At 35.4% G+C, this 12,568-nt stretch overlaps 2 protein-coding genes across 7 annotated transcripts in view; both read left to right on the top strand.

The window, feature by feature from the left end:
* LOC309854548 (phospholipid-transporting ATPase ABCA3-like) overlaps positions 1 to 12,568 on the top strand; it is a 294,363-nt gene that overhangs the window by 109,615 nt on the left and 172,180 nt on the right. The gene's annotated exons all lie outside the window — the stretch shown is intronic.
* LOC309854547 (phospholipid-transporting ATPase ABCA3-like) overlaps positions 1 to 12,568 on the top strand; it is a 123,338-nt gene that overhangs the window by 109,548 nt on the left and 1,222 nt on the right. The window contains exons 27-30 of the mRNA XM_082713824.1: positions 5,706 to 5,893; positions 6,507 to 6,677; positions 7,047 to 7,237; positions 12,339 to 12,412. Coding sequence (XP_082569950.1) covers positions 5,706 to 5,893; positions 6,507 to 6,677; positions 7,047 to 7,237; positions 12,339 to 12,412 — 624 coding nt within the window. The remainder of the gene's footprint in view (positions 1 to 5,705; positions 5,894 to 6,506; positions 6,678 to 7,046; positions 7,238 to 12,338; positions 12,413 to 12,568) is intronic.

Below are 12,568 nucleotides of genomic sequence, written 5' to 3'. Positions count from 1 at the left end.
TTATAAAGTTATTTTCCTTGTGATTACCTTTGGGATTTAATTTAACATCTTAAAGTTGTAACCATCTCTTTTGAATTGGTATCAACTGAAATTCAATCACACACAAAACTCTACTTCTCTACACCTCTGTTCCCATGTCCACACTTCGTCATTGTTGTCACAAAATACATCTTTATACTTTGTGTACCATTAAATGTTATTTTATGCATTTGCCTTTTAAATACTGTATAAAATAAATAGTTGAATCATAAGTCAAAATTGTAATAATTCTGGTTTTAAATGTGCCAATCTATTAGCTTTACCAGAGATCTTTATCTCTTCATACAGCTTTAATTTACTGTCTAGTGTCCTTTAATTTCAGTGTAAAGGATTTTTTTAGTGTTTATTAAAGGGTAAATCTGATGGTAATAAACTCCCTCATTTTCCTATTTATTGGGGAATTTCTTATTTTCTCCCTATTTTTGAAGGACAGTTTTGTTGGTATAGAATTCTTGGCTGATTCTTTTTCTCACTTTAAATATATCATTCCACTCACTACTTTCTAGCCTCAAAAGTTTCTACTGAGGGACTCTTGGGTGACTCAGTTAAGAATCCAACTCTTGATTTTGGCTAAGATCATGATCTCAGGGTCCTGGGATAGAGCCCTGGATTGGGGGTCCAAGCTCAGTGGGGAACCTGCTTGAGGGTTGTCTCTCTCCCTCTTTTTCTGCCCCTTCCACTGCTCGTGCTCTCTATCTCAAATAAATAAATAAGTCTTTTTTAAATTAAATAAAAATTAAATTATAGATGAATTGAGGAATTAGCTTATCTTTGTGTAAAAATCCTAGAATTTTATTTTTTTTAAAAGATTTTATTTATTTATTTGACAGAGAACACAAGTAGGCAGAGAGGCAGGCAGAGAGAGAGAAGCAGGCTCTGCACTGAGCAGAGAGCCCGATGCGGGGCTCGTTCCCAGGGTCCTGGGATCATAACCTGGGCCGAAGGCAGAGGCTTTAACCCGCTGAGCCACCCAGGCGCCCCAAAAATCCTAGAATTTTAAAAGATTGACATACTTATAGTGAACATAATACATCTTTCCAGGTGTTGGATCTCATTAAATGTCTCAGAATAATGGTTTTAAACTGGGGTTTTACACTAAATTTTAGGGATTTTACACTAAAGAGGCAATTTAGTTTGTTTGGATATAAGATCTTCAAAAAATAGTACTGTGTGTAATTTATTTCTACATATTATGTTTTAACATTTATTTAAGTGATTTTATATTTTATTATATGCTGATTGTCTATTGAGTGCAACTGATTTTTTAAAAGATTTATTTTAATTTTTTATTATTTTTATTATATTATGTTAGTCACCATACAGTACATCATTAGTTTTAGATGTAGTGTTCTAAGATTCATTGTTTACATATAATACCCAGTGCTCCATGCATTATGTGCTTCCTTAATACCCATCATCAGGCCAACAGAGAGCAAGGGGAGGGTCAGAGAAAGAGGGAGAAAAGCACACTCTCCCCACTGAGCACAGAGCCCACTGTGGGGCTGGATCTCAGGACCCTGAGGTCATGACTTGAACTGAAATCAAGAACCTGATGCTTAACCAGCTGAGCCACCCAGGTACCCTGAGTGTGACTGATTTTTAAATATTGAAGTTGTATTCAATAAAATTACTAAACTCTCTTAATTCTAATATTTGTCTATAAATTATATTGGAATGTTTCCTTTTGGGGGGGAATGTTTACTTTTAAATCATGACTGCTACAAATAACAATTTATTTTCCTTTCCAATCTTATGCTTTTTTCCTAGCCATGGCTAGAACCTCTCCTTGGCACAGAGTAGAAATGGCAATTGCAGATTCTCAATCTGAAACTCACGGGCCAATTTTCTTATCCATGTTTTGTTTTTTATCTGTAAATGCCTCTTAATTACCCTCATTGGCAAAAGATATTTCACTGTGTATAGAAATTTGAGGTTTGCCATTATTTTTCTTTAGCAAATTGACCTGTTGTTTCCCTATCATCTAGTTCCCATCACTACTTTTGAGAAATTAGCTCATTCTGATATTCCTTTATAGATAAACTTTCTTTTCTCTGTAGCTTTTATATTTTATCTTTGTTTTACATAAGCTTCAATATGAAATATTTAGATATGACTCTAAAATTTTGTCCTGCTTGGAATGTGTTGACATTCTTCAATTTATCGATTGGTGTCTTTAATCGGTTCTGTAACATTTTCACTTAACGATTTCTTCAAATATTTCTCCTGTTCCTTTCTCTCCTTCTGCAACTTTGGCTATCCACATATTTCCAATCTATCCTTCACTTTCACAATTCCCCATTTTAAATTTTTCTGCTGCATCCTAGCTGCTTTCTTATTACCTAATCTCCAGGTTAAGTTAATTTGTTCTATTGTCATTAAGTTGCTGTCAAATGCATTCACAAAGTTTGTAGCCTGCTTTATTTATGGACTTACTTTATTTATTTATTTTTAGTTTTTAGATGTTATATGTGGTTCATTCCCAAAATATCCAAGTGACTTTATACTTTTCTTTCTCATAAAGATTTTAAAAATTTTATTAAGCTATTAAGTTTTTTATTTTAATTCCAGTGTGATTAGCATATAGTATAATATTAATTTCAGGTGGACAGTGTAGTGATTCAACAATTCCATACATTATTCAGTGCTCATCATGATAAGTATATTTTTTAGTACCATCACCTATTTCACCCACTACCTACCACCTCCTCTATGATAACCATCAATTTGTCCTCTATAGTTAAGAGTCTGTTTCTTGAGTTATCTCTCTCTCTCTTTTCACTTTTGTTTGTTTCCTTGTTTCTTAAGTTCTGCATATGGAATGAAATCATGTCGTATTTTTCTTTCTCTGACATTTCACTTTGCTTGATACTCTCTAGATCCATCCAGTGGTTACAAATGGTAAGTTTTCATTCTTTTTTATGCCTGAGTAATATTCCATTGTATATCTATGTATATACTGCTTCTTCTTTATCCATTCATCAATCAATGTACAGTTAGTCTGCCTCTATAATTTGGCTATTATAAATAATGCTACAATAAACACTGGGGTGCATTTATCCATCTGAATTGTGGTTTCCTGTCTTTGGGGTAAATTTCCAATAGTGGAATTACTAGACTATAGGGTAGTTCTATTTTTAATTTTTTGAGGAAACTCTACTGTTTTCCACAGTGGCTGTTCCAGTTTTCATTCTCACCAACAATGCAGGAGGGTTTTCCTCTCTCCACACCCTCAGCAACACCTGTTGTTTCTTGTGTGTCTGATTTTAACCATTCCGACATGTGTGAGATGGTATCTCCGTATAGTTTTGATTTGCATTTCCCTGTTGATGAGTGATGTTAAGCATCTTTTCATGTGTCTGTTGGCCATCTGGATGTCTTCTTTAGAGAAATTTCTGCTCATGTCTTCTGCCCATTTTTAAATTGGATTATTTGCTTTTCGGGTGAAATTTAAACATATTTTGGATACTAACCCTTTACTGTATATGTCATTTCCAAATATCTTCTCCCATTCAGTAGCTTGTCTTTTATTTTTATTTTTTTTGTTGTTGTTTCCTTCACTGTGGAGAAGCATTCTATTTTAATATGGTCCCAATATTTAATTTTGCTTTGATTTTGTCTTGGGAGACATATCTAGAAAAATATTTCTATGGCCAAAGCAGAGAAATTACTACCTGTGTTCTCTCCGAGAATTTTTATGGTTTCAGATCTCACATTTAGGTCTTTAATCCATTTTGAGTTTATTTTTGTATGTGGTAAAAGAAAGTAGTCCAGTTTCATTCTTTTGTTGATGAGACTGGAGACTGTTTTTGTCACATTGCATATTTTTGTCTCTTTTGTCAAAGATTAATTGACCATATAATCATGGGTTTCTTTCTGGGATTTCTATCCTTGTTCCATTTATCTGGGTGTCTGTTTTTTGTGCCAGTACCATACTGTTTTGATTACTACAGCCTTGTAGTACAACTTGAAATCTGGAATTGTGATACTTCCAGCTTCATTTTTTTTCATGAATATATTTTAAAGTATTAAAAATTTATTTAGGGGCGCCTGGGTGGCTCAGTGGGTTAAAGCCTCTGCCTTCGGCTCATGATCTCAGGGTTCTGGGATCGAGCCCCGCATCAGGCTCTCCACTCAGCAGGAAGCCTGCTTCCTCCTCTCTCTCTCTGCCTACTTGTGATCTCTGTCAAATAAATAAATAAAATCTTAAAAAAAAATAAAAATAAAAAAAAATTTATTTAAACATAATAAGCACAATCATTTGCACATCTGATCTGATAATTCCAACATCTGAAGTCACTTCAAATACGTTTCTCGTGAGTATCGTTTCTACCCATGGCATTCATGGTATCTTTTTCTTTGTTAATTGAGTTATGGTTGTATGCAGCTCATTTACTTTCAAAAATTATATGGGAGAATACTTTTAAACCTTTAAAATAGAAAAAAGTGTTTCTTTTATGACCCAGCAATTGCCCTACTGGGTATTTACTACCAAAGATACAGATGTAGTGAAAAGAAGGAGCACATGCACCCTAATGTTCATAGCAGCAATGTCCGCAATAGCCAGACTGTGGAAAGAGCAGAGATGCCCTTCAACCAATGAATCGATAAAGATGTGGCCCTTATATACGATGGAATATTACTCAGCCATCAGAAAGGCTGAATATCCAACTTTTGCTTCAACATGGATAGGACTGGAGGAGATTATGCTAAGTGAAATAAGTCAGCCAAATTATCATATGATTTCACCTATTTGTGGAACATAAGGAATGGCATGGAGGACATTAGGAGAAGGAAGGGAAAATGAAAGGGGGGAAATCAGATGGGGAGACAAACCATGAGAGACTAGGGACTCTAGGAAACAAACTGAGGGTTTTAGAGAAGAAGGGGGAGTGGAGATGGATTAGCTCAGTGATGGGTATTAAGGAGGGAGCACTAGGTGTTTTACACAAACAATGGATCATGGAACACTACATCAAAAACTAATGCTGTACTATATGGTGACTAAATGTAACATAATTTTTTAATAATGGGTTTGTTTTGATTTCTACCAAGAGATTAGGGGTATAAACAATCTGGGATTACTATAAATTAGTAAAATCTCAGAGGAAAAGTATGAACTTTAAGTATTTAGAATAATTTTAACTATTTTTAATTTTAATTAATTTTGATAAAATTGTTATTTTTTATCTATGTGCATCTGAATGCAAATCCATAAAAGGATTAGTTATTGGCAAAACAATAGTCATTGCATTCTCCTGTTTGTGGAAGTGGGGAAAGTCTTTGCTTCTGGTTCAGCCTTACTATGAAACAAGATCTATACAAGGCTGTGCAGGTTGTGCAGTGCAAAAAACTTCAATGATGGCCATGTCCTTTAGAGTTTCTTATTACTGAGGGGAGAATCTTGTATTCTAATACTCCTCCAAATTCAGTGCGCTCTGGGATTTTAACTTTTTCATTGCTAAGATCTTTAAAAATCAATTGAGGAAGCTGTTATTCCAACTTAATATAATAGGTCCAATAACCATCATTGTATAGACTTAAAGAATAAAAATTCTTGGTAGGACTCTTAGAGAAATGGTCTGGAAAACTGTGGTCTTCTATCTCATCCAGGGATGACCAGTGGAATAGATAACTTGGGTCCTTATTAAAGCAATTCTTGTAATCAGGTGAAGTCAAGAGTTGGCTATTGTCCTCAATATGATGCATTGTTGGAATACATGACTGGTCGGGAAATAATGATCATGTGTGCCAGATTATGGGGAGTATCTGAGCCCCAGATTCAGCTCTATGTGAATAGATGGTTGAGTTCAATGCAACTGGAAGCCCATGCTGACAAACTTATCAGAACCTACAGGTGAGTCATTTCATTATGATGATCTTTGTGTTGCTGCCATTAATGCTAACATGCTTCCCTGTATTTCTGGTGTTTGAAATAAATGAGCACAGTTTCACTTAGGTCCCTCTATCACACAATTATCTAATGGTAAAACTATTTCACAAGTTGCTAGGTTTCAGATAATAGTAATAAGACATATCAATGTAGTTCCAAGTATTTCCTTTGCAGAAATGAAACTAAAAATCCTTATTCTATTTGAACTGTAGCCTCTAAATCTCAAAAGGGATTATATTATTCTTCCTAGTGTCCATATGGTTCTTTGTCTCACAAGAAAGTAGGAATATAGGCCCTTTGAATTATGGTAGATTTTTATACTTGGAAAATCATGGTACCCTAGGTACAGGTGAATAAATGCCCCTGACAGTGTACCTAAAATCAGTCACTCATCTACATTTCAAATGAAAATTAATTGATATGTACACCTGTACTGGGTTTGCTAACGTATTGAAGTATAACTAATCAACATGTGGAATTCCATATTACATGTTTGTTGATATGTTTATGCTCTTTCCTATAAGGAACTAATTTATATAACCTCTCTTTCCCCTCTTCTCCTTCTATGACCATAAAGTGGAGGAACCAAACGTAGGCTGAGTACTGCTATTGCCCTAATGGGAAAGACCTCAGTCATTTTGCTGGATGAGCCATCAACGGGCATGGACCCTGTAGCCCGACACCTGCTCTGGAATGCTGTGACATGGACATGTGAAAGTGGCAAAGCCATCATTATAACTTCCCATAGGTGTGGCTCATTTGGAGGCTTGAATGAGGGTTGGCAAGTATTGTAGTGGCTATAAAGTGAGAATTATTTGATGTTAGGAATATTGATAATAAATTTGCTTAGGTATGTGATTTTCTCCTTAATATTAGTGAATGGAATGACCAAAAATCCTCATTGAGTTAAAGAATTAAGAATGGGGAGAGAGCAGGAAGTTCAGGAGATGTGTTTGGGGATATGTACCCTACTATTAATTATTTCACTTTTCAACTATGATCTTTATGATGAGCAAATTCCATTTCACACTGAAAAGAGAGTCATAAAATCCTGGCTCTGTTTGAACTACAGAATGTTCTCCAAAACAGAATTTTTTATGCTATTATGTTTTGCTAGATTGGAGGAATGTGATGCCTTCTGTACCAGGCTGGCCATAATGGTGCAGGGAAAGTTTCTGTGCCTGGGTAGCCCTCAACATCTCAAAAACAAGTTTGGCAACATTTACATCCTGAAGGTCAAGGTCAAGATTGATGCACAGAAGGGTAAACTGGATGGTTTAAAGTATTTCATCACACTGACATTCCCCGGTAAATTAAATTGAACTAACTTTTATATAGATGTTTTAAAGCATGGGTTTTTCTGTTTCACCATCCATATGTTTTATGTCTCTAATAACTGTTTCTTATGGTTTATTGATATTTATTGATCTTCCATACTGAATTGCTTTTGGGAATCCTTCTGATAGTTTCTTAGCATAAGACAAAAGTTTCCCACACATACAAAAGTTCTCACTCAGCTCTTGTATCATTTTAATAAGGCAGCTTTGGATTCAAGCTGTCAATATAAATTACATCACTAAAGTCATGTTTTTTAATACAATTCCTAATTATTTTCACATATTACCCATGCAAAGTTTTAAGGCTTTTTTCCTCCACCTATGCATGTATCCCCAGTCTTTTGGTATCTCGGCCAGGATGTGGTATAGAAATGCAAACGAGAAGCACTAAGCTTTTCTCTTCTCTCAAAACTAGTTCTGCTTCTGCTGCTAAATTCAACAAGCACCTCTCTGCCTACATGGCATAATACCAGAGATAGCAACTATTTTTTTTCTGCCCTTTCCCTCTCTTTCCAAACATAAAGCAGAAGCTTGGCAAAGATTTTAATGATGGTTTTTCATCTTACCTTCCACTTTGTTAGGCTGAGCAAAATATCACAGAAGTTCCTATTGTATGTCAGGTTGAGGAGTTGTAAGTTTATCTTCCAAGCAATGGAAAATAGCATGATTGATTGCAGAGCAGGAATAGAGATCACAAAACAGATAAGAAATGAATGGAAGAGCAGAAGTGAAAAGCAGATGTATGGGAAAATGATTACACCAGTGTTGGTCATAGTGATGGTGAGGTCCTATGACACCTGCAGACGGATGTGTCCATTACGAAGTTCAATACTCACTTAATGCATTCATTCAGCACGTATTTTTGAGTACTTATTCTATCAGACTTCTATTTCATGTGATGTCTAAAGAAGCTGTGACGAAAAAACCCTCACTTATTGTGTGCTGTCCTAGCTCTGCTTAAAGGAAGGACACTAAACTCTGACCCAAGACCTTGAGGATGTGGACACAAGAGGTTTAATGAGAATGTGGGTTTGAGACACATTCTCAACTATAAGGTGGTTGTTGCCCTGTTCTTCCTTACATCATCCTGGAGCAAATACCTATTCAAATATGACAATCAAAAAGAAACCTGGCATGGAACCTACATGTAAATGTTGATTTTTAAAAAGAAGAAATAAATATTACAAGCAAAAGTCATCTAGAATGTTTACTTTAAAGAGGATCTGCCACTATAATCAGATATTTAGAATAAATTATTCTACATAATCCCAAGGAAATGGTGTGAGTTCTTTTTTAAAATGCAAAGATGATTCTATTTCTACAACATGGAAGATTATATATTCTGAAAAGTACTGTTGGTAAAACAAAACTAAAAATTGATCAAAATTAAAACAAATACATTTTTTTTAAAGATTTTATTTATTTATTTATTTGTCAGAGAGAGAGAGAGAGGAGTGAGAGTGAGCACAAGCAGACAGAGTGGTAGGCAGAGGCAGGGGGAGAAGCAGGCTCCCGGCTGAGCAAGGAGCCCGGTGCGGGACTCGATCCCAGGACGCTGGGATCATGACCTGAGCTGAAGACAGCTGCTTAACCAGCTGAGCCACCCAGGCGTCCCAAAACAAATACATTTTTAATACAATAATTGGCTTACAAAAAAAAGAGAGAACAAATTTTAACCTGCAAACAGGAAGGAATAAAAAATGAAGAAACAAAACAAAGGAAAAAGTGAGCACTTAGAAAATGCTAATTGTGGAAGCAAATGCCATTGTAGCACTGGGATCACTCTGGATCCTCTTCAGTTGAGAAGCTTATGCTGAGACTGTCATGTAAAGGGGGACCCTCAAGTGGGCGGTCAGGGGCATCCTATGATTCCAAGCAGGAGCAAGCAGAGATCCTCTCCGGAGGAAAGGATCTGAAATTTAAGCTTTGAGTGTGGAGAGAAACAGAGGATGCAGGTATGAGAGAGTGCCAGAGGAAGATCTACACTGGGAGGCTTTATTACTTTATACATCCCAGAAGACTCTCAGAAGGAATCGGACTGGACTAAAGCTAAGAAAGATATTCTGTCCCACCTCACCTTCTACCTAGGAAACTCCTTCTAAAGCTTTAAGAAAAGTAATTTCATTTAAAGATAAATGACTGAAAAGATTATAAATTGTAAAAGATTATAATTGAATCCCACAGAAAAATATCATAAATAAAAGAGGATAAAAGAAAATACCTATAGACATTGAAAGAACAGCAGAGCTATAAGGCCACAAAGCAGATGAAACTATTATCTAATATTTCAACATAAGCCTAAAGAGTTAAGGCAATGAATGGTATATAAGAAAATCCTAAATTCCAATAGAAAAGATAAAGAGATTAGATGGCTAGCCAACAGGGTGATATGCAGACATTGAAGAGGGTATTTTAAGTTAGACATTTCAGAAATACTTATCAAGAGCAAATAAACCACATAGAAAGCACAAGGGAAAGGGAGATTGGAAAGGAGAAAAACAGAAAACCACTGAACAGAAACACAGGTGAGGTTTCAAAATAAAGTAAGCAAGAGGCAAGGCAAGGACAGTCCAACACAACAATGAAATTAGTCCAAAAGGAGAAAAGCAATGCCATAGATTAGAACACATACTAAAAAACAAACAACAAAAATACCTAAAAACGATCATTCAAGAAAATTTCCTAAGATGAGACAAACTTGTTTACTGAAAAGACAACCTGAAAAATACCAACACCACCAAGGAATTTTCCAATCTAACTGTTGTATTTTAATAAAAAAGTGGAATGAACTTTGGATCCCAGATTTAAAAAAACAAGGGGAAGAAGGAAAATTTATAAGGGAAAGAAAATTAGATTGATTTTGGGCTTTGTGACAAAACCTCTTATGCCAAGAAAAATGTAAGCCATAGTTTTCATATATAGCCAAAATGATGTTCAAGAATAAAATTCAAAAAGAGTTATAAACAGGTATTCAGGGGATATTACTCCTGATGGCTCTGCCTGAAGACTATGCAGACAAAAATTTCATGTCAACCGAGGAATGAGAGGTGTCTGCACAGGAACTATTGGTGAGCCCTGAATGTTTATTCCAGTATCTTAAAAAGATGGGACAATTTAACTTTAGAATGAAGTTAACCATTAGAACAAAATAAATACTCTATCACAAGTATAACAGTAAGAAAAAGAACCAGCCACGAAGTGAAACACATACACACAGTCATAATTTGTGTATTTACATTTGTATTTATATTTATGCATTTACCTGGTATATATGCATATATAACTTTACAAATTATATAGGAAGACTGTAACTAAATATATTGTTCCATTCAATATGCATAAATAGACTTAACTCCTGCATTAAATAAAAAAAAAAAAGTCAGCTTGGCTCACAGGCAAAATTCAGTTCTCTGGTAAGAAGTAAGCACTACCAAAAAACACAAATTAAAGAGGTTAAAATTTTAAAAATGGGTTTCATAATTCCCTTGCTATCCCATATTTGATCTTCAGCAATTTATTACATTTTTTATTTCAGCTTATGTTATCTAGTTGTGTCTGCCTTGTACAAGCAAATGCTATGGGTCTGATCTTCTCTGTAGATGCCTGTCTCTACCCAGATATGGGTTAGTTATTTGCCCTGAGTTTGTCCTGTCAGGAAACTGAGGGGTTCAAGAAATGCAATAATTTGCAATATGTCCAGCTTTCTTGTACTAACAGTGGGAGTGACAGTCTTTCCAAGTCACTATATCTCACAGGTGAAACTGGACCAATTTTTTAAAAAGCAATGGCCCAATGATTGTACCTACAGCTATATTTTAGACACTTGCATCCACCTATAAAAAGAGATAAGTAAAATAATATTTAAGTCAGTAACATTCACAACAGTCAGACAGTAGCCTATGTCTATCAGTAGCCTAATGGAAAATAAATTGCAGAATATTCATATGCCAGATTACTATTTAGAGAAGAAAATGAATTATAGCTATATGCAACCGCATGAATGAATCTCACAAACACTGAATGAAAGAAGAAGAAAGTAAAGAAAATGTACTAGATGATTCCATTCACATAAAGGTCAAAGGTAAGAAAACTCTACCTCAGTTTTTAGAGGTATATGCATGGTAAAAACACCTTTGAAAAAAAAATATCCACAATAACAATGAAGGTATTGGTAATTTTTTATCGGGAATTAGAGGCTGAGGAGTGGGACAAGGGTGAGTCTGGGTTACTATTACTTGGCCTAAATAGGGTGAATTCATGAGGGTTTGCTTTGAAAAATTCATTAAACTCCATGCTTCAAATTTTTCGCACACAAAAAAGAGTTTTATGGGATCACGGAGGCAATACATGCATTAAAATTCACATTAAGAAAATACACTCATCCTTACGAACATGTATTTTTTACTTTAAAACATTTTGACCCCAGTATCCAATTTGCAACAACCTACAAATCATGCACTGATAAGTGTAAACACATTTATTTGTTTCAATTAGAAGTGCTTACCACCCTCTCCCCTTTTGTTCCACCAGTGGGTTCTTATTCCCAGCGAACAAAACCAGAACCCACAGCCTGACTTTGGTGACTCCCATGTATGATTTCCTCTTTCACAGGGCATGTAATAATGAAAAAGCAACGAGGCCTTGTCCTGCTCTCCTCCCCAGCAAGCACACCACACATGCATACGTAGCCACACAACCAGAGTGAAAATCTGGCCAGTTCATATTCTCAGCACTATGTTCAGGAATAAAGTCTTTCTAATGTTAGAATTTTAGAAGGCTCAGAGTTTTTACATAGGGTTATCAGAGCTGACAATTTTATTGTGCCGGAAAGCCTGCGCTCAATAATTGCTATGAACTCCACATAATAAGACTATTTCATCAGGAATAAATCCAAAAGTAATTAACCATGCCATATATATCAAAGAGAGCAGGTTATTTGACCATGTTCCTTTTTGTATTAACAATGTCTATTCATCCCTCTATTGTGAATAATTAAGCTAATGTAACAATATTTTGGAAATTTAAAATGATACATGCAAGATTATTCATCTATCCTGTCTTTCATTTCTTAGATAGTGTATTAAAGCAGGAGAATCAAGGGATCCTTACCTATTATATTCCCAGCAAGGACAAGAGCTGGGGAAAGGTAATGTAGAAACCATGACCTTCGAACATTACATACTAAGAAAGCACCAATGATTGGGGGGGGGTATTTGATATCCAAGTATGTGTAATGGGAGCCTGACCTTGTATGAGGAGCAGAAAAGTAACGTAAAGTATGTTATTTTCCAAAAGTCCCTAG

Source organism: Mustela nivalis (assembly GCF_964662115.1).
Source record: "Mustela nivalis genome assembly, chromosome: 19".
NCBI lineage: Eukaryota > Metazoa > Chordata > Mammalia > Carnivora > Mustelidae > Mustela > Mustela nivalis.
This window is presented reverse-complemented; position numbering and strand designations above follow the sequence as displayed.